The 27977-nt window shown below is 35.2% G+C and overlaps 1 protein-coding gene and 1 long non-coding RNA gene across 2 annotated transcripts in view; one reads left to right on the forward strand and one right to left on the reverse strand.

Moving 5' to 3' along the window:
• LOC145972178 (uncharacterized) overlaps window positions 1–20120 on the reverse strand; it is a 32738-nt gene extending 12618 nt beyond the window's left edge. Inside the window, exons 1-2 of the long non-coding RNA XR_014439081.1 lie at window positions 19654–20120; window positions 19383–19460 (exon numbers count right to left, since the gene is read on the reverse strand). This is a non-coding gene — a long non-coding RNA (uncharacterized LOC145972178). The remainder of the gene's footprint in view (window positions 1–19382; window positions 19461–19653) is intronic.
• Window positions 19969–27895, forward strand: LOC145972172 (uncharacterized). The gene is made up of 4 exons (XM_083100519.1): window positions 19969–20100; window positions 20824–20926; window positions 21037–21234; window positions 21351–27895. Exons 2-4 carry the CDS (start codon window positions 20831–20833, stop codon window positions 22962–22964), a joined length of 1908 nt encoding a protein of 635 aa, XP_082956645.1. The 5' UTR covers window positions 19969–20100; window positions 20824–20830; the 3' UTR covers window positions 22965–27895.
• The last annotated feature ends 82 nt before the right edge of the window (window positions 27896–27977 follow it).

Below are 27977 nucleotides of genomic sequence, written 5' to 3' on the forward strand. Positions count from 1 at the left end.
TAACGAAAAATAAATTTAAATTAAATAAATAAAAGTGAAAAAAAATTATCTCTGCATCTCTCTTTTTTTTCTTTTTTTTCCTCATCGCGGATAGAAAATCATAAAACAGATTAGCGAGCAGTCGTAGTTTATCAGTCTGTCGCCCATCGACGATTATGATCGACAGGCTCTCTCCGAACCTATTATCGGCCCGTCGCCTCTAGCCACGTGTTGATCCACGTGCATCTACGCACAATCCGCGTGCACACCGTATTCCCATAGATCATGCCGCGCTGGAGGTTGTAAAAGGATGATAAATACACGGGAGGGTGTCGCGTGCGTAACAAGATCACGGCACCGAGAAAATGTCTCGTACAAGAAAGGTAACCTCCTCACCATCATAATCCTCCTCGATTAATCATCTTGTTCTAGCAACTATATATTATAATTCTCCCCTTCTGCCACTCCTCCTCAGGTAAAACAAGATGAGAATCCGAATTGATAAAATATAAATAAAATAGAGGGGCACAATATACTAGAATTATTCTTACAACATATCACATGCGAGGTATAAATAAATTGTAATAAAATAATTATACATGTGAAACATCTCTCTCTCTCTCTCTTTCTTTTGGACTCATATACTTGATATTTCTGATTGCATTACAAGATATTACCTGAAAATTCACGAGACAGCCGAGAGTTCCCAAAGGTTATTCTTGATTATTACTTTTTCCCTCGAGATTCGAGATAATATCAATGTTGACGCGCGAGAGATTGAAGGATAGTCTTGCTAGAGAAAGAGGGAGAGAGAAAGGATCATGCACTCGGTGCGGGAATAACAAGACTAATTTGTCGAGACACAATAATGAGGGGGTCATTAAGACGAGCGGATTGAGCGCGTGTCGGTGCCCGTACCACGTGGCTTCCTCCTGCCGGTACCCTTCCATTCAGCCGAGTATCGGTGGTATCTAAAACCCAAATCGCTCATGATGGGCCGCCGACACGTGCTTCTCGCGTCGATCACGTGCCGCGAATTTCCCATTACGCTGTCCAACTTCCCCGTTAGACACCTTCTTGCACGATCTAAACACGGAAGAGTATATCCCTTACGCACCTTGTATGTACATCCTACACGTTTCAATGTCTCGTATCGAAACATAGCGATCGGAATAAAGCAGTCTTGAGTTTTTTAATTACAATGTTTAAACAGAGAAATATAGAAATACGCACTAATATATAATAATATAGCGTAATAATAATTTGTGTGTGTGTGTGTGTGTGTGTGTGACTCTATTTATTTAAAAATTATTTTCATAGTAAAATGTAAATTTAAAGTAAATGTTAAATTATAAATATACATATGAGAAATTTCTTCGTGAAATCTGCTTATTTTTTTTACATTTATGAAATAAATTAAAAAATTATGAAATAAATGTAAAAAATTTTTAAATAAGTAAAAATTTTTAATATGTATAAAAATGGTTCAAATGATACAAATCTAATAAGAAGTAAAAGAAGGCAAGAAAGAAGTCGAATAAGAAAAATATAATATTATTTAAATCAGCTAACTGAATAATAAAAGAAATAAGTCAATGTCAAATAATATTATTTGACTTTGAAAAGGATCCAGAGCAGGATCGAAACGTCGTCAACAGCACACTTTATTAAACATATATTTTTGCTTCTTATCGTATGTAAGCTGAATAACAAAGTTTCTATCATAATATATTATTACTCTATCACGCACTATCATATCTGCATTTTTGATTCTTAGCCTTCTTTTACTTCTTATTAAATTCATTTTTATTATATATTGAATCCCTTTCATATTCAAATATAAATGCGCTTCTCAATTTAATAGACATTCATGATATAATATACATGTTTCAAATATATTTTACAATTTAATTTAAAACTTCATTCTTCTTTATTTTTTAACGCATTAATATATTTTTAAGTGTCTATTGCGCTATTAATATCTTGCGTACTCGAATCTCGCGGTCTTTATACATTCCATGTAAAATCGAGTAATCAAAAATTAAATAAATTGAAATTTGGCTCAAATAATAATAATTAAAAATTAAATTAAAATTGGCAAATTAGAGCCATAGCGCGATAGTTGAAGCGCAGAAGAAACAACGCTTCCTTCTTTCTGATTCAAATTAAAAATAATTACACATTAACAAAAAACGTTTTTTTGTTAATATAATTTTATTAATATTTCTAATTTAAAATATATACAATCAGAGAAAAGGAAGTGTTGCTTCCCTGCTCCAACTACCGCGCTGTGGCTCTAATTTTCCAATTTCGATTTAATTTTTAACGAATAACCGAAATTCACTCAGAGAGAGAGATTTGCAAAATCGTAATCTAAAATCCAATTTCCAGGGTGGCGTCGCGGCGCGCATTTACGAGTCGGCGCATTATGGTCGCGTGACTTTGGGGACCGGCACGCCGCCGCTGGCAATACTGGCATCCGGCAATGCATCGGTAATGAAACGAGGTGGGCAGGACGCAATAGTCATAAATAGCCGGGGCTACCTACTTACTCGGGGCGCGAGAAGGAGGCGCGGTGGTCCTCCTTTTGCCTCCTTTTGCCTCCTGTCGGCCCGCCGTTGCGCCGTTATTGCCGGTCATCCCGTTGAGAGCCATTAATCCAACGCAATAGAATTGTTCGCGATTTGTTCGTCTTGTTTTTCTCCCGTTTCGAGCATTACGCGTGTAAATTAACAATTAGATAACACGGCTATTTCCAACGTGTATTAATTATTTTTCTTGCTAGGTACATAAGCGGACGTCGAATTACTAATAAAAGCTCTCACATCGCTCGTACGAGAGAATAAAAATTGAGATGAACGAAATTCCTATCTGAGAACACGCATGAGATTTTTAACGTTATATAATTTTCTGTAAAATAATTATAATTTTTTATGCAATATAAACATCTTATTAATTTGCTCTTTGTAATTATATCAATTTAATTATCAATCATCTTTCAAAGAGAAATATTAATCTGTCTCTTTCTTGAAAGAAACTCTTCTTAAATTTTTCAAAATAATAAGAGTTATATAAAAATGATATAAAATCTCAATGGCTTCCGGAGAAGCTGTGACTCATGTCGGATGAAAAATTCCGCAACAAGAAGCTGTGTATCAATGTATTGATTCATGATCAAAGGACGAGCTCGAGAGAGAAATTGTCAAACTTGGACGGTGAATATCGAGGACAGATATCGGGGGCGGAAGAGAAGGATCGGTCCGCGAAATTGCACGTTCGAGCAGCGGGACAACCGGACGACATTCACGGTACCAAGTGCGCTCCGCTTCTCCGGTAACCGGAGAACCGGAGCCAGGTATCGGTTACGGAAAACTTCCGTGCACGCATTAACAATTTTTCCGTCCTCGTACGCCCTCGCCGTGTTTGTAGATACGCGACAGGTTCGCGATAGATCTGAGTCGTGCGCGTTTAACTCTCATCCCGACTTACTGTTATTAAATTTATGCGTCCCGATTCGATTGTTTATCGCCAGATACTTAAATCGGATATATCGCAGGACACGCAGATTGGACGATTTCGTAAAATTAATTAATTATTTAGATATTGTACGTTAAAAGTTAGAAGAAGAGAGTGAAATAATTCTAAGATAAATGAAAATTACGGACTGATTTAATTGTCGCATTTTTTAATTTTTCGATCAAGAGAAAAATGACGACAAGATTGAAGCTAAATATGGAACATAGATCGAACAGGCGAAATATGAGAATTTTCATCGAAACACATCAGTAATACATTCATCGATGAAATCTTGCGACCGCTATTTTAAGCAGTGACCATTTTAGTTTAAGAGAATAGAGAGGAAAAATGGATAATAGATTAAGTAAATACGTGAGAAATGCACAGCATCGGCGTCGTGACGCGTGAGAAAAAGAATGTGACGTATAGTACACCTCGGGGTCCTGGAAGGCGTCTCTTCTGAAACGCTGCTTATATTATTGCCTGCATACATATTTATGCGCGAAGGTGGAGGAGGGTGAGAAAGGTCGACGATGGAGGAGGAAGGACTCGCTTGAGTTAGTTATTACTGAATCAATTACTCGCTCGTATTTATAGGGTGTGTAGCGCGTGTTTCTTTTCTGTTTCTCTCTCCTTCGCGAACTGCGGAGGCGAAGACGAAGAGAAAGAGAGAGAGAGAGAGATATTACGCCGAGATACGACCGGAAATTCACGGGGCTTCTCGAAATATACGGTGTTGACGACGTTGTGCGCGACACGATCGATAGATCGTGCGAGATCCGTTTTGGCGCGACTTATTAAATCTTTGAAGGATGTGGTGATTTTTATTTTCTCATATATACCATGCTTGTTACAAAATGATTTATCATCATTGTATAGATTTTCATTCTCGTCTGATTTAATACTTCATCTCAATGCCAGTTGACTATAAATTAATTCGTAAATATTACTTATTCTATTTTTTTATATATATCATAATTTTTAAATTTAAAACTATCAGAAAAGAAACAATCAAATTATATTTGCATCTAAGGATTTAATTTATAATTATATTATCATATTAAAACAAAAGATTTCATCTATTTTGTTTCTGGATATTGTTAATGAAAAGAATTTAATCTTTTTTTTTTCTTAAAAAATTTCTAATAAATTGTATATTGATTTTTCGACGAGTGCCTCGATTTCTTTAGCTAGAGTGTAAGTTAAACGGATACTTTGGACTACAAATGCAAATTGGAGGCACGAGATCGACTAAAGTGGCTGGCGGACTTAGCATCTCGCAACCTTCATCGATGTTTATCTCTTATCCGGCGCGAGGCGGGATCGCCAAAAAGGGAGGCCTACAGCACTACGTCCTTCGTTTGTAATTAGAGAGATACGAGACGCTCGGTTATTATCTGTCGACCGTGGCGGCAATATGGCGAATGTGGCATATACACCCGGCCAATACTCACCCCCTTCCAACCCCCGCGTACAACTTCTATCTAATATATTCAAAACCCTACCGCGGATTGTATTGCGCGAACTGAAATATTTTACGCCATAAATTTCACGAGTATCCGCAAAAATTCGCGGAGCGGGTCGATGTAGTCCAGAGTTTTCATCATACACGTGAAATTGATGAATGTTTATCGCAACGTCTACTGCAACGTTTGCTATATTTGTGCTTTGTATGATTTATTTAATTATTCGATCATATATATATTTCTCTGGTTGTATTAATTTATCTTCATTTTTGTCTTTAATTGTGGAGAAATATTGTGTTTTTTTTTCATTTATATTTATCATTAAAAAATTTAAATTAAAAGACATATATTTATTATATAATTTTTAAATTAAGATGTATATATCAATTTTGCTTTATCATTCAATTAAATAGTTCTACGTATATAGAACATAAAATCTAATTTATATAATACAAAAAATACTTGCAAACAGTTTGCGGATTTTGATTGTAAATAGTTGAAATATGTTACGAATACAGTTGGTCGGATAATAGTGTTGTATACAATACAATTATTTTTTTTAGACCAACCAGTTTTATATTTCAAAATGTTAAAACAGAAAAAATGTATAATCTCTTAAACAGTTTTATTTGTTAAAAGGATGGCTAAGAATAAATACATATTAATAAGTGCAATTTTTGGAGAAATAGATAACCACATATTCTTAAATATGATATAATATGAAAAACTAAATATAATAATTAAATTATCTTCTTCGTTATTGTTACAATTTTTTCTCTAATTATTGATATATTTTAGAAAAAAATAGGCAGATTAATCCTGAAATATATTTTCACACAAGTTCAGATCTGCAAAAACGTTGCACGTTATTTTATTTTCCGCACTCATTGGAAAACAAAATACATCAACTATCGGCTGTAAGGCAACTGCGTACAAACAATCGACTGGCGGCTTGTTTTACAACTGATAAAATTTGTGAATATTTCGATCCAATCGTCTGAAGATTTTTTTTATGATAATGTGGATTTATAGTAGGTAATAACATTTGCCAAAAATTTATAATTAATAGTGGTACAATGAGGTTGCGCCCTCCTTAAAAAAAGGAAAAGAAAAAATAAACCGAAACTCATTGAACGCGATTGCTTCCTTTGATTAATGACGATAAATAACGATTGATTCCTTCGATCGCTACCATCAGTATGGTAGTCAATATATATAAAAAAAACATATATAAATATATATAAATAAAACACTTAGTTATACAAAGAGCTTCTGAATACGTAAATTAATTTAATATACGATGTAACACATTTCAATTAATTATATACACAACATTATCATGCTACTTGAATATGTGTGTGTACATAATTAATTGAAATATGTGACACGTACACGATAAAATTATATTTATGGAAGTCTATCTTCTCTTTCTTTATTTTTTTATTCTATTTTATCGATATAAGATATAAGATATTGGGATTCTATAAATTGTGATCAGATATAATGTAGTAAAGACATTCACTAGGCAGATAGTCATGCAAATCAGTAATCAAATGAATATATTATATATGTGAAACAAGAAATGATCGTTAATATCGAATAGCAAAGATACTTCTAACGAGGGAATATCGATTACCGAAAATGTCAGACGCGAGTTACGACTAAGTTTAATTACTATTCTGTGAATAATTGAGTGAATCTCTGTTTCTCTCCCACTTTCCATTCCGATCTGCTTCTATCTCTCATATTCCGCAATCTTTTATTCGCGATATATCATATAATAGATAACATAAGAGAAATTAATTCTCAGTTAAAGAAAAACTTCTTTTACATTTCTCTTAATAAATGCAGATCATTAATATATTTTTAATTATACTAATAAATTTCTGCAAACTCATATTTCTGTGTATATTCTGTCAAAGATATTACTACACAGTAAAAAAATAAAATGTTAATTATAACATTTTTCACACCCAGAAAATCCACTCTAAATTTTAAGTTAAAATAACTGATTCGTCGTATGTTACTTATTGACAAACTAAAAGTGTTACTTTAACTTTTTTTAGAATATTAAACTGACTTTGAGACATGTTGATTGTTTAAAATGATTATATTAAAAACACTCAAAATAATATTCCATTTTTAAGACATATACAAAGTGTTAAGTTATGAAGTTGACATAAATGTAACACATGAAAACGTTATAAAAATAATAACACATAAGTCGTACGTTAATTTTACATTAAAGTACTAAATCAAAACGTGATAACACAAGAAAATTTTAACATATGGACGCATAATTTTTTACTGTGTACTATTAAGATATTCATGAAATAGCAATCAAAGTCGCTCATAGTATTAAAATCGAATAAACTAGCATAACATACATCAACATACGCGCTCTATCCAACATCAGGTTAAATGTAACGTGAAATTCCATGTAAAATTCCATGTTGGGAACTCCAGGCGTACGAGGCCGTATAAGTCCGTACATTGAATGAGGTCCGCACCTATAGACAACCTTGGCGAGGGAAATCGCGGGAGAATAACCGGGAGCAGAGGGGAGAAGGAGACGAAGAGCTCGGGGCGAAAAGGTAGTGTGGGGTCTAGGTGTTAAAACACGGTAATTAACAACGAGAAACGCCGCGGAGAATCGACGAGAGCGAGAGAGAAGGAGAGAACGAGAGAGAGACCACCGATCTCTCCGGTGGCTACCAAGATTTACTACCAAATGGCCGCGTATTTATGAACTACGCCTGTTGGTTGCAGGCGCGGCGCACACCCGCACGCGCTCTCGTGTGTTGGGTTCGCCTCGTAGCGGATGCGCTCGCGAGGGTCGGCGAGAGTGGAGTGCTAACCGGCCATCGATCATCTTTCGTGGATAGTTAGGAGCCATGAAACATTCATGCGCGATCGACCACCCATCGCAGCCGCGGTTTTCGTGTCCGGAGCAGAGCTGCAACGGACGTGCGATCATGTCGCAGTGCGGCTCGAGGATTGCACTTTGAGGATCGCTTAGAGATGTCGAATTAGAAAGGGAGGTCGATCTAGACGACGAGATCTATGGACAATGGAGGGTCATGACGCGCGGAGAATTGATTTTTTTTTTAACGTACGTTAAAATTGCTTTCCATTTTATGCCAGTTTTTTTAGTGTAATTTTTAATATATGTACAGTAATTTAATTAATAATATCGTCTCTCTGGTGGTTCACGTATAGAACAATAACATTTTATTCTTGAATTCTAGCTGAAAGTTGAAGATCGAAACTTGTACTCAAAAATATTTATTACCAGACTGTTCTGCAGCAGCTTGTATCACAGTTTTGATAATACTGTTTCAAACTTTTTTTTCTTTCTCTTCGTAAATAATCTCTTTGAAAATAAACGAAAAAAAATTGGTTCCCAAAACCTACCCCATAGAAACATGATAGTGAAAATCATGGAGAAAAAAAATAACAATAAAAATGAAACAGATTTAGAAAAATCTACAAACATGTAGAAAAATGTAATATCAAAAACTTTGATATTGCGCTGCTGTTTAGAGTAGATATGAAGACAGTTATAGGGAACAAAATAAGAATTTTGAGAATTAGAATTTTCGATACAAATTGACTTAGCACATACAAACAAACCATAAATGCAAAAATTATAGACTTCTGGGGATAAAACGAACCAAGCAAGCCAAACTTCATATTAACTCTAATAAAACGCAGTATTTAATTATTCAGAAACAGAAATATATGTCGATTTTTTAAAAGTAAATATTTACATCTTTTCTCTATATCTCTCAAATCGTCATCATTTTTATAATTTCAATAAAAATTAGATTCTTTTTCGTCGCCGACATTATATTTATATTTTTATTTTGTGCTTTTTATTGCTATGTATTATTAATATTTTCAAAATTTTTTATCATAATACATTGTTTAATTAACACGCACTGTTAACTGCGTTTTTTGGTTTCTAGCCTTCCTTTGCTTCTTATTCGATTTGCATCGTTTGAACCATTTTTACATTGTTATATTTTACTTTTTAGATTCTTTTTATTCTCCTCATACACGTTCTTCATACTGACTCGGAAATGCGAGAAAAATGGGAGATTAGCGCGATCGAGGCGCATCCGTGATCGTTCCGATCGTGTATATCTCGAGCGGAGGTGGTTTCCTCGCGCGAGAGCGAGAGCACGGCATTTTCCGAGGGCTGGCTGCTTTATTATCGGCGCGCGGCATTAAATCTCCGGGGCCCCACACCCGCAACAGACCCTGTGATGCTCCTCGTCGGAGCCTTCTCCCGGCGTGGCAGCCGAGCCGTTGCCGGCCATAATACATTATGCCTACCTAAGGCTGTTAGTGGCCGACTCGTGCTGGCGCGCGTTAAGTTATTAGAGAATCAATTACTCCTCCGCTATTGTTTATGACGGGCCCCGAGGGCCCGAGACGCGCCCCTCGCTCGTTCTCCTCGCCTTGCACTCCCCCTTGCCACTTACCTCCACCGACGTGATACTTTGCCGGTTTAACATTCATACCACTCTTCTCCACTTCCATTAAAGAGCGCATTTTTTTCCCTCGCTCCCGATACGCGCTGCCGTTATTACGGCGTGCTTGACTAAATGTTCATTGACGTATGTGTAATCTATGTGTGCGTGCGTGTAATCTCCTTTAATATATTTGAAAATTTGCCTGACTTTCAATATTTTCAATGCGTTATATTATTTTATCATATAACATGTTATACGCAAATATTTAAAACTAAAATAATTTTGTTTGCCTTGAAAATGTCTCTTTTCTATTACAGACGTTTTGATTTAATTAGGTCGTCATCTCCGCTAAATTTCAATTTCATTATTAATTTCCATGTATATATATTCATAGGTATTCTGTTTGTGGCTGTGCTCGACTAAATGTTTATTGACGTATGTGTAATCTATGTGTGCGTGCGTGTAATCTCCTTTAATATATTTGAAAATTTGCCTGACTTTCAATATTTTCAATGCGTTATATTATTTTATCATATAACATGTTATACGCAAATATTTAAAACTAAAATAATTTTGTTTGCCTTGAAAATGTCTCTTTTCTATTACAGACGTTTTGATTTAATTAGGTCGTCATCTCCGCTAAATTTCAATTTCATTATTAATTTCCATGTATATATATTCATAGATATTCTGTTTGTGGCTGTGCTCGACTAAATGTTTATTGACGTATGTGTAATTTATGTGTGCGTGCATGTAATCTCTTAATATATTTGAAAATTTGCCTGACTTTCAATATTTTCAATGCGTTATATTATTTTATCATATAACATGTTATACGCAAATATTTAAAACTAAAATAATTTTGTTTGCCTTGAAAATCTCTTTTCTTTTACAGACGTTTTGATTTAATTAGGTCGTCATCTCCGCTAAATTTCAATTTCATTATTAATTTCCATGTATATATATTCATAGATATTCTGTTTGTGGCTGTGCTCGACTAAATGTTTATTGACGTATATGTAATCTATGTGTGCGTGCGTGTAATCTCTCTTAATATATTTGAAAATTTGCCTGACTTTCAATATTTTCAATGCGTTATATTATTTTATCATATAACATGTTATACGCAAATATTTAAAACTAAAATAATTTTGTTTGCCTTGAAAATCTCTTTTCTTTTACAGACGTTTTGATTTAATTAGGTCGTCATCTCCGCTAAATTTCAATTTCTTTATTAATTTCCATGCATATATATTCATAGATATTCTGCTTGTGGCTGTGCTCGACATTGTATATCCTGTTGGAGGCATCAAACGCCTCGGTCCGCCCCTGAACACAATCCAATCGATCCTCGTTCATTACAAGAACATCCATTTAGCGTTGACTCTTCGAAGCAGCGACAGGGGATATAAACGAGCGCTGTTTAGTACGCCGGAGGTGCGTCGACGTGAACAGAAACTACTCTTAATTTATGTTCGTTGTCGCCATAAGTACTGCGCATTACCTTGTTATACAAGCAGTTCTTTCTTAGATTAAACTTTCTTTCTGCTCTCTGTATTTATATCAAATTTCTCAATAGCATTAGAATTATTGCGTAAATAAATCAATCGAGATTTCCTCAGATCGTTGAATAAATTATGGCTTGTGTACACGACCGTCGTGGAATATAAATTATTATTCAAAACAATATTCTCGTAATTAAATCAATTATATATGCACATTGCTCTTCCTCAGAGGCAGAGTAACGAGTTCGAAGCTCGGATGGTGGGCAACGGAAGGGAAAATTTTGCGGATGGGAAGTAAAAAACCGGACGCTCTCGTAGGGCGTGGGGATACCGATGGCGGCGCGAAGCGGCCTGTCATTAGGCCCGATATATCTCACGCCGGCAACAACACATCGCAAACAAGAAATGACATCGAGATTTCTCTCTCTCTCTCTCTCTTTCTCTCTCTTCCTCTCTCGCTGCCATTAACGCGTCTGCGCGTACCTGCAACTTCGAACGCCTCCTCCGGCCAATACGATGACCAGTTATGTCTCGACAATTCGTGAGAAATCCCACGACACCACCTTTCCTGCTCATTGTTAGCTGACGGCTTTTGCACGGGATTCGATCGGAAGTATCTTACTTGCGAAAATGCATCTATTTCTATCGATTAAATTTTATAAATTTTGACATTGCAAATAATTAAAACGAGACTGCCTCCTTATTAATAGATAAAAACTGTTTTGATAGATGAAAAGGAGATAGTTGTCAGATGTCTAATTTTTTAGATTTATATATATTGATGTAATATAAAAACAAGCGAGAATTTAATAAATCATGGCACATTTAAAATTGTTATATCTTTTTTCCTTTTGTTAAAAAGTATTATTATTTTTGTGGAAAAGAAGAGAGAGAGAGAGAAAGAGAGAGAGAGAGAGAGAGAAGCATTATTGTGACGCACGGAACGAATTATTTATTCCGAGAGAACAGTAATTTACAATTACGCACGTAACTCCGGGCGTTTCGTGTCTGATCATTATTATACGAGCCCCGTCGTTTTCGCGAAGCCAATAGTGTGCCCCTCGGGTCTTCCGTCTACCCGTTCGCGAATCAATTTTTTCCCTCCGTGAATGTGGACGCATGTATGAAATTAAAAAAGGAACTCGTGCGCGAGCGAGGGGAAAAAAAAGGAATACCCGCAAGTAATTCGACCCATCGAGCACACACGTGCGTCTTGCAGTTTTTGCAAAGACGCCTCATAGAACGATGGAGCTGCGAGATTGCGAGCCGCTTGATGGCTTTATGTCTTCCGTATCCAGGGATGCAAATCATCTCCGAATTGTCACACATTACGAGCGTATTACAGTGATCCGACGGGAGGATAATCTTAATAAGCGCGCAGCAAACTGCAGGTATCCCGAGTAGGCGTCCCTCGATCGGCGGATCGTCTTTAAACCGCTGGTAATCATCTCGCTCGTCCATCTCGTCGCTCTCAAATAACGTTGGGCCGATCCAGAGACTACATCTCTCTCTTTATATACCGTTGAAAAGTCAAATTTCGGGAATAACAATAAAACTCGCGCATACATTTTTACAATTTGCCCGAATATTTGCCCAAACTAGCAAGTTTTCAGGTTGTAATTTTGAAAATTAACAAATTTTTTTATATGTAAATATGTTAATTTTTTAATTATTCAATATTGATATCATCATTGTATTGCGTATCATGTGCATTGTCATAAATTTTCATATACCCAACTATCCAAATTTAATTAAAATTTACGGACATACTTTTATAAAAATGAAAGAAAATAAAATTTATTCGATTCAAAATGTGCAAGTTTAATTCTTATTGCATTAAGAATTAAATCTATTTTCCTCCAAAAAATAATTCGGATAATTTGGATATCAAAAAATAATTTGGATATTAAAAAATAATTCGGATAATTAAAACGATAAATATATATATTGAACAATTTCCAATAAAATTGTGATATATTCGCGGGCAGAAAAATTCGTTGACGATATTCCGTTTAGTGCATGTAGTTTTTCGCAAAAAATAATGCTCGCGAGAGAGAGAAGTCATTCCGACTGAATCGACCTGACGCGTATCTTGGGCCACAAGGGTCACGAGGGGAGGACCGTTTGGGCCTAGTGCGATGTGATCTTATTATACCGCGGAGCGATGATGACCGTGTTTAGGTGTTGGCTTGCCAGATTTAAGAATACACCTCGAGCCTGGACGATTATGGTAACGAGGCCTCTTTAGTCACGTTGACGTGCACCTTATTCGCGAATAAGGCGCGATATCCCGTGCATGCACGGCGACCTGTGTCGGTTCGCCTCCTTATTGAAACTTTGCGGTTATAAGCCACGATAGCGAGCTGTCAGACAAAGAATTGTCAAGGACTGTTCGATAAGCAAAACATTTCGCATCGATTTTTCATTGCTTTATTTCAAATTATTTAGTATGTATTTTAGAAAAATCAATTATATTCAATATGAATTATTTTAAATAAAACAAGATACAATGGAATTTTATATAGAAAAGCTACATGTGTCTATTGTTTGTATTTTTATCTTTGCTGATAATTTTTGCTAAACTTAATCATCTCTTGTTTAAAGTATCTTAAAGATTATCTTTCACTTATTTATTTTAAATGTGATATTTTCTATTATCGCATTTCTAATATATTTTAGTTCATTAATTCTAAATAATATATTAAATATATTATTTAGAATTAAGGAACTAAAATATATTAGAAATATGATGATAGAAAATATCACATTTAATAAATTATTTAGTAATAAAATCTAAAAAATTTTAAAGCTTTTATAAAAATGTATAAAATTTTAAGACATTTTTCAAGAATTAAAACAATAATTATTTAATTATCCGCCACGTGAAATTATTAATATTTGTATCAATTTTTTCGCATCTTCTCGCTTAAACTAAATATTTAGACAGTTGAAAAGTTATCTAAAAGAAGAATTAATTTCCGTGCCAACGATAAATAACGTGCGTTATATGGCGAATTAATGACTTCATATCATATCGAAAAGCTCATCGGAATGTCACACATTACAGGCGTATTACAGTGATTCGCGAGATAATCATAACAGCCAGGATCCTAAAAGTGCAGGGTATATATCGAGGCTAAGAGAGCGTCGAACGCAAAATCATCTTTTAAACTGCCGATAATTTCTTACGTCGCGCTTGCCGTTTTTCTTTCCCGAGGTGAGGGGGGTAAGATACACAAGTGTATCGCGTGCGAAATTCATTGCAACGATAATCTCGTATCGAGCGAGCGCATCTCGATCTTTGATGCTCAGGGCTCGGCCGTGCGATCGTTGAAATTTGCCAAGTCCCCGCGATTTTATAGTCGATACTCTCGCAAATCGGCGAATACCTTCCGGCAAATATCGCGATATTTTATTTCTCATAAATATACAACAAAAGTACAATCACATTTTATGAAATTATTAATTTATTTTTACCACCGAATGAGAAAGGTCAATAAATAGCGGAGAGCGTTGTAAACAACCGGATTCACAAATATTATTGCAATTTGTTACGAAAAGCTGCGTGACAAATAATTTATATGTTCCAGTTTAAGCTTTCTCATTTGTTGCAAAAACATCATGCGGATATTAAATCGCGAATTATGCGCTCGATTAACGTTATTACGCGATAAGATTACACATTTTATTTTCAAATATAATTACGGATAATTAAAATATTATAATCAGTTGTTAATGGAAATGACAAAATTTCTCTCTTTATTTTCACACGTTTATCTTCATATTATATTCCTTTTATTTCGATTGAAAACTCGGCATACAAGCATCGTTTAAAAGCCTTACATTTTTTCAATTAACTAAAAAAGATTTGTATTAATAATTCGACATTTTTAGTTACACAGAAAAAAAGGACATTCTTGTTTTGAAAATATATTTAGTTTAAATATATTTAATTTTAGAAAATATATTTAGAAAATATATTTAAAAAATATATTTAGAAAATATATTTAGAAAATATATTTAGTTTTAACATGGAAATCTTGAAATGAGATCATATTGCGTTAATTAAAGAAAAATATAATTGCTTGAATAATTGCTTACTTGAATGAAGCCATTTTATATAGTTTAATCAAGAAAAATGTATTCTTATGATTTAAGATTTAATTTTCTTGAATGGAAAAGAAACAATGTTAGATAGAAAATAACATTTTTAAATCAAAGATTATAATTCTCTTAAAGTAGAATTAAATAATTATGTATTCTTGAGGTGGCAATTACAATATTAAAGTAAGATTATAATATTCTTAAAATTTAAAATTATTAAATTCTTCTAAAAAGATTATAAATTGTTCCGCATACACAAAACAATGAACGCGTTAGTTTAAGTATATAAGTTTTGACTTGACACTTATTTTTTTTCTGTGTAGTAAAATATTAATCTTCAACTCGACCGAAGAATCCGTCATAAAAATTTGTCAGACGTGGAGATATATCGCGCGACACTCCATACAAATCTTACTTTTTTCGTCACCAATAAAATCAAACCCTTCGTTGGTTTTTTTTCTATACAGACACGAGAGGGTTAACAACCTAGCGGGAACGAGGAGAACGAGCGGAGAACGGCGGAGAAAATAAGCGGACATCGAGGGAGGAAGATCGAGCAACAAGATCTCACGAGGTATCTCGATAAATCCCCTTCGCTGGACAAATAACGACAAGGCTCATTACTATAAACACGTCTCGCGCGCGCGGTCTCTGCGTGTGGCGCGTCGTGTTGCCGCGTTCTCTCTCCCCACGGCCATTTATTTTTATATCCGCGCGTGTGTCTACCTTGTGCGTTCGTTATTATATTATCCGGCGCGTCCCAATCGCGCACCGAGTCGCGCGCTCGACATTTTTGCCGGCGAGGACGAAGGACGAAGGCAACGAGAGCGACGTTTCTTTTCGCCTCGTCGCCAAAAGCGTCGCATGACGGGTCGAAAAATTGCACTATACAGGATTCGCTTCGTTGTTGTTTTTTTTTTCCGGTTTTTTTGCGGTTATCTCGAAATGCGAGATAAATAGTTGATTCTGTGTATGTCACTATGTTTTCACATTCATCACATTGCATTATACTCCTATGTCGCAGTTGCAATTGAAACTTAGCTTCGATGGATATTAAAATTATTACAGACAATATAATATTTAAATATAATATTTGTTTCACAATAAGATAATTATAATTATAATTTTTTTTCATTAATATAATTGAATAGAGAGAGAGAGAATATATATAATTTCCACTTTTTTAATACTATGCATCTTATGGTTGAATAAAAAAACGCGACGTCATTATTCAACCATTTTATATGCGGTGGATACATAGAATGAGCTGAAACCTTGGCATCACCGACATCGATACAATGTGCCTGCGGCCCAATCGATACGTCAATTAATTTCCGAAAGGAGACTGCTCTTGACTAATTTAAATGACGAGCCATGTGGGGCCGACCGTGTAACAACGCACCTGGTGATTTCCTTTTTCTCAAAATATATTTACCTATTATATATATATCCATATATATCATATATTACCCATATTTTTACCTATTATTATTCACGTTACGACACAACAAGAATGTGCAACGAAGTGTAAATTCTGAGAATTCTTTACACACGTACATTATAAAATGTATTTATAAATATAATATAGATATCTATTTATATAAATTCATACGTTTTAATATTTATATAACATGTGTATGTATCTAAACATACCTCACAAATATTAAATGTGAGTAAAAATTTCGTAAAAATCTATTAGTACGTATATAAATATCAGCTTCAACAGAAAATATAAAAATATCAATTTCGCAATTGCGAATGCAAATACGTGCGTGAAAGATTATAAAAATTTATATTATATTTAAAAATATATATTATGTCTCTCTATTTCACATAAAATACATAATAAATGTAAATTTTTCATCTTTTGCATTTAAAGTTATTTAATCCAACTTAAACTGCAAAATCCTTTCCAAGATTTTCATTACGTTTTGACCCGACAACAAAGTTTTTGCTTTGCAAAAAAAAAATTAAAAAAATTAAAAAATTAAAAAAAAATGAATGACGTAAGCACGAGGCGTAAAACAGATGTGCGAATGTTCCACCACCTGCGCCGATTTTGCGGCAATACAAAGCTGTTTGTTATCTCGGATCTCTGTATCCTCTTAGATTTTAATTACAGTGTTTGCACCTAGTAAACAATTATTCTCAGTCTCGTATGTGTATTGTACGTGCGCATCCTCTTTCTACAGCGCCTTAATTCTTCCCTCGCGTTTTTCGCGCCCCGGCGATACGTGCCCCTCAGATGGAGAAAGTGCCCGCTCGAACGAGAGGGGCCCGAGCGTCTCATGTAATTTTCATCGAGTGGGTGGATACCCATTATTCCGCATTACAGGGTCCTTACGAGAGGTAAGATCGTGCCGGTCGTGCGGATCGAGCGGAACGATCGAGGCGCGCATTAAAGACGCGAGAATTCGCGCGATTTACGTACAAATTTCGCGACACACGACAATCGATATAACATGCTTTCCAATTTTCTTTTCTCCGCAATATCGTTGAAAAACTTTGACGAGAAGATTTATTTACAAATTAAAACAACCACGTTTTTAAACGCACGTGCAAAAAGTACGAGAAATAAGTTTACAACTTTTTCTCTTTTGTAAAGCAAATTTTAAATGAGATTTCGTATTTATCGAAAAACTTTGACGAGATAATTTATTTATAAAACAATTGCATTTTTAAACGAAATAATTTCTTCTCTCTTTAAAATAGATGAGATTTCATATTCAAATATACTTGAATAATTTACAAAAGAAAAAAGTTTCAAAAATTTATTTGAAAATCTATAGATATTGAAATCTAACTTTGCACGCGCTCTTATATATTCTTAGTGAACCTTTAAATAGTAGTTTATTAATGAAAAATTTACTTGAAATTACATGTCAAAAACAAAATCGATGTAAAGTTTAGATTAAACGTCATATATTTCGACAAATTTATATACCTATCGGTTTCTCTGTCTCAGAGAAAAAAGAAACTTGCGAAACTTGTTTACGGCATGAATATTTTCTCGCGGGATGAGGATTTTAACGCCAATAATGTTATATCGCGTCGTTGTAACACCATCTTTTTATTTCTTAATATCGGATCATTAGCGGCGGGCATTAGCGGACGGGGTTTCCGAGAGAGCGAGTTAACGATAACAGATTGTACAACAGGGCGCGATGTTTGCGAGCATTATTGACGCCACTTGTACATCGTTACCGGTGTACGTGACGTATCGGCCGAGTATCAGAGAGGTCCGCACCATCCACCATATCATTATGACGCCTCGCAGGCAGAACTATCGATCCCGATCGATGATATTAATAGTCGCTAACTACAGTCCTCCGAGCCGCCCGTTCTTACAAGTTCTACAGCAAGTTTCAGGCGCTTCTCTTCGACCGTCACTCGCAAGCGTTTGTTTATTACTTTTTTTCTCTTTTAACGCTATTCGACTCGCTATTTTTTTTGTTGCTTTTGTCAAGGATAAACATAAACGCGAGCGCGAAATTGTCCATAAATTTCGTCCGTAATATCTTGATTTTGTATTTTTTGATAAATAATTGTCGAGCAATTTGTACGTATCTACGATTTATCAAAGCCGGAATAAAATTGCACGATTGTAAATTTATAGAGACAATAGATTCTTAAGATATAATCGAGTGTCTTTCCACGAACAAGTTTCGAGTTTTTACATTTAGCGAATTTTTTTGACGCTGTTTTTTGTTGTCTTTGTCAAGGATAAACATATACGTGCGTGAAATTGTTAAACGATAAAAAAATTTTCGACGTAATATTTTGATTTCGATAAAAAAATTTTCGTCGTAATTTTCTGATTTCGTATTATTTGATAAATAATTATTAAACACAATTTATACATATCTGCGATTTATCAAAGCCGGAGTAAAATTGCACGATTGAATTTATAGAAACAATAGGTTTTTAAAATGTAAATCGATCGTTTTTTGAAACTTTGACAAGTTTCGAATTTTTGTATTTAAACTCGAAATTTTTCTCCTATTTTCAACATCAATTTTCTCGTGTTTATAAATTCTAACGAATTTCGATAGATTTATATAGAAATTAAACTTTTACTCTTTACGTTCTACTCAAATAGATAATAAACAAACAGTTGTCCATTTGAAAATTTCAAAAAAAAGTTTTCGACGTAAATATAGATTAAATAATTTTAAAGACGGTAATATTTGTATATGCTGATGTATTTAAAGTGTCAAAGTATAGATTGACATTAGATTGACATTGAGATCGAAGTAGGGGAAAAATTTCAATTCGGACTATTAGTACACATATATATTGTGTATAATATATGCTATTGTTTAAAAATTACTCACATTTGTAGGTGAATCATGTCGCAGATTCTGTAATCTTGATACAGCCTCCAATCTCGTATAGTTCCCTCTCGTAGGCACCTGCAATGATTTATAATATTACTCTCTAAATATAAATAAATATCGGATTTTCTCATTCAATATTGTGCGTGTATATGATACATCCGCCATATTTTTTCTAACTGGAATCAAGTATAAATTGATGTTTGATTCCAGAATTGCAGACAATTGCGCGAGAATCTTTGATAAAAAAAGAAACAAGGACAACAATTACCGTGTTTGCGATCCATCGTGTTTACATCGTTCCATTGTGATCGATCACAATCTCGGCGAAATAACACAATGACGCGGAATTAACGGAATTCGCGTGCGTAATTAACAAACCGACGACGATCCGAAGTTGCGCGCGACCAACTTGTCCCGCCGAAATCGTAAAAGCGCACGTTACACGCGTTCTAGGGAATTTGCGAGCTGATTCTGCGAGAGGTGCTTCCGGTGCGTGCCGCCACGTCGGGCGCCATCTTGAAACTTGAATCGCGTCGCAGCCGCGAAGAGGGCGCGCGGTGTCCGATCTGCGCATGATCCGCGCGCAAGCCTCCGGGAAGATAATAAACAAAAGGAACGATGGGGGATCGTCTCCCGTGAATCTGTCCGGTAATGTGTCTCGTCGGGTTCGTGGTTGTTTGAGCTTTTACTTGAACGAAAGACCACCACCACGGGGGTAAGTCTACTACGAGGAAGCGAGAAAATGTGCCGTATCTGGCCGCTCGAAAACCGCGACTCGGGATTTCGAACGCCGACAGTTCGGAGTAGACGCGAGTGTCGTCGCGATTTTTGAGGTTATGTCGACGAGGCGCGCGTAGCCTTGGCCGCGCGCGAACGACCTCGATTGGTCGGAAACGCTCGCAAAATCGTCCTTCTCCCTTCGTATCGCGTTACATAATTGTTCGCCCGTCTGTTCGAGCGAACATTTATGGCTTACCCCGGGATTCGCGATCTGTCATAACGTGATATTCCGACCGCTCGGTATCGCGCCATATTGATAGCAAAGTGTTTTTATGACTGCGAATCCGTGTTTCTCGAGTGTTTTGCAGTTTTGTCGGCGAATCCCGCGGATCGCGAAGTAGGAATTGTCGAGACACGGAATCTTGAGCGATGAAAAGTGCACATGCGATATGTACGATAAGTTGCATCGATTCGAAAATAATTTTGAGGTCTAATGGTTTCATCCGTAGATGTTTACGCGTTATCGGAGATGAAAATTGTGAGCCGTATTGACTGTATTTGAAGTAAATAATTATGAGAGAGAAGTCAATCGTTTGTCTTCTATTCGTCGATCGTATCGCTGACATTGAAGATTCTATGCGAGAGAAATGGCATTTTGACAGCGCAGGTGAAAAGTTACTTGTATGGAATTTTTATGATCCGATCGCTTATTTTTCAGCTGCAAAATGACAGAGGGTAGTGTGCCCAGAATGAAGCGCAATGGTGCGCGACTTTTTAAGAATCCTCCACAGCCGCATATGTGCATACAAGATTTTATACAGGTATTATATTGTTATAATAGCAGTACGATTATTGTAAGAATATATTGTTTAGATTGCGTGCTGGAATGGATAGCACGAATGTTATATAAATGTTAATTTTCTCCATCAAGGGCACTACTGCACCATGTTACGTGAACGTACTGTCTTGGGATAAAATTGCGATGCCTCGCAAGCCTTCACTGCCCGTGCCGCTCTACGGAGGTATGAGAGTGCCACCACCTCGCACAAAAACAGAAGCCATTGTGTTTGCTGTAATGGCTAATCCAGAAGTCTTACGAATGAGTGGCAAGAACGCTCAGGATCCAAAGGTAAATAATGTTTTTACATTTATAAAATTATCTGGAGAATAATGAAATTTCTATTACAATTATTTCTTATTAATTCTCAATGACTCATTTATTGCATATGTTATTTTTTCCAACAGAAGCGTATGAGCTTTATCGAGTTACTACTAGACTTTGTAGAAGCAATGAACACAGGAGTTTTCTTCAGTCGTCATTATACAATTTTAAAAGATCGAGATATTACGGGCGAGTTGAAGGAAGTTTGGAACGCCGTATTAGCCATTCGTGATAGCGAGCAGCGTCCGCCTCAGCAGGAAACCTGGATCGACGCTCAACCTTCTGTATCGCAATATCCTCAGTATCCGGAACAACAACAGCAGCAACAAGAGTATACCCCACAACCGCCACAGTATCATTCGAGCATTGCATATGGCAGAACTATTGGTAATGAAAATATGCACTATGACAATTACGGTCATCAGCCTCAGAGTTCGATAATTTCCAAAAACGAGCCGATCTTCATATCAGGTCCTATTATGTCACAACAGTATCATGGTAAAGTTCCTCAAGTACTCTCACTTGATCGTTATAATTATCGGGAACATGGTAGAGAAGATCAAATCGTGCAAAATATTATTACGGCGCAGCACCAGTTTCAACCTAGACAAGCATGGCCGCAGTATGTGAATACTAAATATATGCATCCAAACTCGAATCTGCCATACGGACCAGCTACAAATACTCCTCCAGTGATTAATCCTCCGAGCCTGATCAAGCCTTTTCAGCCATATGCCCCTTATCAGCAACAACAGCAACAGCAGCCGCGCATGGACAACGTAATGCACATTGATATGCGCAGGATGCAGCAACAACAACAGCAGCAATCACAAATGCACTTGAATACTGTACAGCCACAGCACGAACAGCCTGGGTCGTTCAATGTACAAAATAATGCGCACAGGACGGGTAGACCGCATATGGGAGTAGTTCAGAAAAACAATGCTACTAAAAGGCAGAATTCACCTATGCACACTTCTTGTACAAATTGTCAAACAAAGGAAGATCAATCCTTCACGAAACCGAAAAGTCCTGTCAAAGTTCTCCAAAGAGAAACACTGATGGAGCGGCAGGATATAACTAATCATACGGAGAATAATAAAGTTTCAACAGAAAAAACAGAGGAATCAAAGACTGCTTTAGTGACAGATCTAAATGAGGATTTTAAAAAAGATGAAAATGTGGTTGTGGATACGTTGGAAAAAGAAGATCTCGATAATCCAGAAAAGGCATGTACCATTGATGATCCGCCGCCATGCGAAGAGAAGAATCCTGTAAAAATAGATAAGCCTTCAGAAATAAAAGAGACAGAAGCGCCAGCAATGCAACAATCAACTGTTCAAAAGAATCCCAACAAGTTTGCCAGAAACAATGCTAAAACGCGAAAAATGATGAAAAATGATAAGCATAATTCTCTTGTATCGGATAGTCCGAAGCGCTCGCAGCCAACGATGAACAGCATTATCAAGAGCGTGTTCAAGATTAATGCGAGCGGGTCTGGTGAAGAAACGTCCAACAAAAGAAAAGTAAACGGTCAAACGAAGACAGCTAATGGTAAAACGTGCGAGAATGAGGAACAAGGGCAAGGATACACGATATTAAAGAAGGAGGCTCAGGAGGAAATAGTGAGCGAGATTGCTCAGATATCCATTCAAGACTGCAAGGACGCGACCGAAGTCGGTCCCGTGCTCTCGTGATAGCCTGATCTACGGCTGGTACGCAGCTGTGCTGTCACGCGATCGAGAGCTTTGATGTAAATAAATAGAACATTATTCGATAGAGAAGTCACAAGAAAATGAAAGATACTGGAGAGAGAGGAAGAAAGGAGGAGACCTGCCTTTGACGATCGAAACATTTACAGAAGAAATATTTCGAGTCCTTTCATTCGGAATCTACGCGTCTTCCTTTGGGAAAATTTTGACGGTCAGATATCATCGCGCAAATAGCTAACATTATGGACATTATAGTGTGTGTAATTCTACATATGCGACGAATCATTGTCACAATGCCGTTGAATTTTTCGATAGTCGGTATCTGAAAACATTCATCTACAAGAGACACTTCGATAGTCGATATTTTAATTCTTGGCGATCCACAATTTTTCAGAGATAATCGTATAATGTACTTTGAAGTTCTTTTATTTTCAAAGAATTTATGCTTCTTGAAGGATTGGAGTAAGTTCAGAGTTCGAAAGAAATAAGATAGCAAAGTGGATCATTAAGAATTAATCAGCAGGCTGTGAAAACTGTTGCAAGCATAGTGTATATGATCATACTAGAGTAACAGTACTAGAGTAAAATCATCGTGTCTATTTATCAGCTATCGTCGACTATGGAAATGTCAAGAAAGCCATTCGTTTGGGTACAATTTGAATTTTAATGTATAGTTTGATTAATTAATCACTTTTTTTACAATGGCCATATTTAAAACATAGATTATTTTCTTCTATTTTGTTTTTAATAGAAATTCAATATAATTCAATTATAATTTTCGTAATATCTCTGTAGCTACTACTACAAAGATGTTACAAAAAATTCCAAAATGTCGAGAGACATTCATACGGTGGAATTTATTAGATTTTTGTTTAATTGAATTAGCCGATTAAATGACGAATTCAGTTTTCTTTCTATTCTAGATTTTATAGAAAAATAAGTGTTATCTCTTATATAAAGCGATGACACATAATTTGTTAAATGTTTAAGTTTTGATTTAAAACAGATATATATATAAAATGAGTGAGTGAATGAATGTATGTGTGTATTTGTGTGTATATGTGTATAACTGAACAAAACTAAATGATTTGTTTGATATTATTACTGTATATTATTACTGTACCCACTATGGCAACGAATCATTTTGAGCTCACGTTTGTTAATTGAATTCCATCTATCTAATAATCTGCTTCCAATATCTCTCGGCAGAGGGTAGTCGGATAAACAAAGAGAGTGATATTAAAATACTTTTAAGTGTATGAGATAATCTGGAACCTGGAACGCTGCCTAGCATCGTCTCTACGCACGAACATGAATTGAGATTCGCTTTGGATTTGACTGAGCGCTAAAGCTGATTAAAATAAGCGCGATAGATGAGCGAGTGGATACATGTGTGCTATTTAGAACAGCGGTCTCCGAATATTGTGACGCGAAGTTTATCGCCTCGATAAATCATCGGGATGAAACATCCGATATAATCACAGATGTACGCGAAATTACTTCTATGATATTGGGAATTTTCGCTGATTAACGGATCATGTGATAGTTCATCGCCAATAGCTATTTAGAGATTCGTTCTGTGATTGAAACGTGTGAACCAATGTTTTACCCAGCTCCGTTAAGTATGCAGCGATATTGCCGACAATCTACCATTAGGGAGAGATGGTAGATTTTAGCCGGAATAACGTGTAATTATTGCGAAACGAGTGTTGCCGTAGATTAACGAGGAAAGAAGCATTTTATCATAGAATGTATAATTTGATCATCGCTCGTACTTATCTTCCTACAAAGCAATCGGAGAAGTTCCTATCAAAATTTGTATAACTTCTCCTTTAAGAACGTACAGTCAGCGAGAGTCGTTCTTTAATCTTATCTATCATTGGTTATCAAGAAATATCACATCTTTTAATAAGGATCTGTTATTTGTATATTACACAATTTATATTTATATATATATTATAGAATTTAATTCGAACAATTTTTTGACATTTTAATATTTTATCGAAATAATTAATTTCCGAAAAAAAATCGGACAATGACTCGCTGATCACGTTCATGATCAAAAAACTTCCATCTAAATTCTCAATTGCAAATTGATTGCATTTCAGTTCCTTCGATTCATTCATCTTTCACTTTGAACGATCGTCTTCTACGCGTCAAATACTCAAAGCCAATTATGCAATTTACAGAAGACGGAAAATCTGCCATCACACAAACTCACCGTATAATCTTATAGTTGAAAGAGTGTACAGGGATATCGTAAAGTAACCCATCTGAAGAAATACGCTTCTCAGTTGGATACTCTGCCAGTTTTATCAGCCTAAGAAGAGAAATATGCATCACATACGGTCTGATCGAGACTAATCGGTCAATTATTGCGCCTATAAACATAATCGCCCAATTAGCCCTCGATTAGTTAAGACTGGGTCGCGCATATTATTTTCCTATTTAATGCGTTAAGTGACATCGCACATTAGCGACCTTGTCCCCGAAAGATGAACAAAAACTAAACAGTTTTAGCGAAACATAATGTTTAAAGCGTTAAGTAGCCACCTAATGCTAACAGTCTTCTAAGGATAAAAATAGTGTTTGGCCTCTATTGTAGACGATAAACTGTCATTTATATTCTAACAGTTTTCACACAATTGCTGCCACGATAAGAGTGGCGGATAAAGCTGCCATTTTTAAATTGAAATAGTTGGAAAGAGTCGATTTTTAATCGCGCAAATAGTGCACGAATGTGTAATAATCAATTCTTAAATCTAATTATCATTTCGATCAAGTCGATTTTCTTCTTCTTCTTCTTTTTCCTGAACTTTATAATTCAGGATGAGCCTTCCTTCACTTGATTTCCTAGTTTTGTGATAAGAACAAGTGATATTTGTATTTAACGAGATTTGCCAACCGCTCTTACGCGTCACTTCAAGGTCGATGTTTTATTAAAAATATATTTTTATACTTCTAGTGGGGATTTTCAGCTGAGAATATAACTTTAGGAATTGTGAGATAATTCTCAGAAAAAAGCATTATTTTTTTACTCAAACACAAAAGATTATAACATGAATATAAAATTCTTCTACCATGCAGTGCAAAATTAAATTATTATTATTATTATTATTATTATTATTAATTACGTTATATATTTTTTCAATTTTTGTTATAAATTATGTTATTTAATTTATGAGTTTATTTTTTATTTTTATTTGCACACATCTTTAATTTCTAATATATTATAACTTTTGAATACAGATATTAAATGCGTGCGCAATATTTTGGTAACTTTTATTCTAAAGAAAAGCGCAATTTTACTGCGTTTTCATTATAAAAAACTTTTAAAAACTAGTTATAATTATTAACGAAAATTATAAAAGTATGATTATATTTTTAGACTAATAATATAATTTTTGAATATCACCTATATACGAGAGTTAGCAAGTTAATGGCATTTGAAAACGGCATTTTTACCGGAGAAATCCTCTTCGCGGAAATTTTACCGTTCTCTGAATACATAATCTAGGTATATTATCATATATTAGTAGTTTTAAGAGATCCGATTCGGATTATTACAGGGAGACTCTTTGCAACTATTTAAATTTGCGAACCGCACTTTTATCATGATCCTCGCATGTTTCGATATTTTAAAATGTACTTGTCAACTATTTGAAGAACCGCCTACTCTCGAATTTTATTTCCAAACATTAGTCATGTTTGTTCAGCGTATTCTCGAGGTGCTTTGTTAGTAATATTAAAGATCTCAGCTCGCGTGATTAGTTATTTGTTTATATACGGTAGCGTGGAAAGGACCATAATCCGCAGAGAGACATGAAATTATATAAAAGCGAGGGGAGAAGATGAAACATGTCACATAAAATGTGATGCGAAAATACCTCGATTACTGTGGAAAATTGCGATTTTACAATCGGCTGAATTCTCCTGGAAACGATGTGGGAATAAGGCTGTGTAATTATTATATTGCGACCTGAGTCCCTTCTCTATACATGATATAAGTATTGTTTTATTTAGTACACACTAAGCGTCTTCTAATAAGCGAAGACTAAGTCGAGCTATGGCAAGCGAATCAATGTGTTATATCGCGCGCAATTTTTACACAATTGAATATAAAATTCTAAATGGGATAATCGTATAAAAATCAGAGATCGAATGACGATAATGAATTTATAAGACGCGATTTATGTTTTTCATCGCATTTCTCTTTCTCTTCCTAAGTGTATGAATATGCTTTATTAAAATTCAAAATATTCGCAATTCTAGCGAAAAACCAAGCTTCGTCAATGAAGAAAAGTGTTGTTTTAAACAAAAAAATGAGATTTATTCTCATATGAAATTATTTACACAGGTGTAGATGATTTCTGACTACATGTAATTTTGATTCTGTTGATTATCAATGAAAGTGAATATCAAATGTTTGTTTTTTTTTCAATTTTCTTTTTTATTCAAATACACGATGGCGCTTAGTGTGTATTGGCGGAAGTTTATTTATAAGTTTATTTAGATAAAATTTGCGTATTTAAATTTGCGTATGTCTTACAGATCTTTAATAATGATATTGAAACAGCGTGATTTTAAGTACTTCTTTTAAGTCTTCAGAAAGAGAGAGACAAAGCAGCGCATTCAAATGCCGACACAAATTTTGTCAGTTTTATGACTTTATCACGGCATTTTTTTTCTTTTAATTAATTACAATTCTATAGCGGCCTGGCCCGTTTCTCTGCCAAAACTTCCTTGACGCCGCCTCTTATCTGATTATTGTTAATAATATGTATTCAGTATTTGTGTTATTTTAGATTCTTATTATATTGTCAGGTACATATAAATATATTATGATTTATTATATTATTATTGCCACGAACATTGTACTCTATTATTATTCTATAATATATGATTTTTTCAAAGTCTATCTAGTATCATTGCTCGTTTTATCCGCTTAATTTTACAGTTTAACTGAACCGATTCATTTTTTCATAATAGTGATCTGAT

The sequence above is a fragment of the Camponotus vicinus genome, unplaced genomic scaffold, assembly GCF_025532165.1.
Source record: "Camponotus vicinus isolate PSW18456_S1 unplaced genomic scaffold, iyCamVici1.0 SCAF_5, whole genome shotgun sequence".
In the NCBI taxonomy this organism is placed as follows: domain Eukaryota; kingdom Metazoa; phylum Arthropoda; class Insecta; order Hymenoptera; family Formicidae; genus Camponotus; species Camponotus vicinus.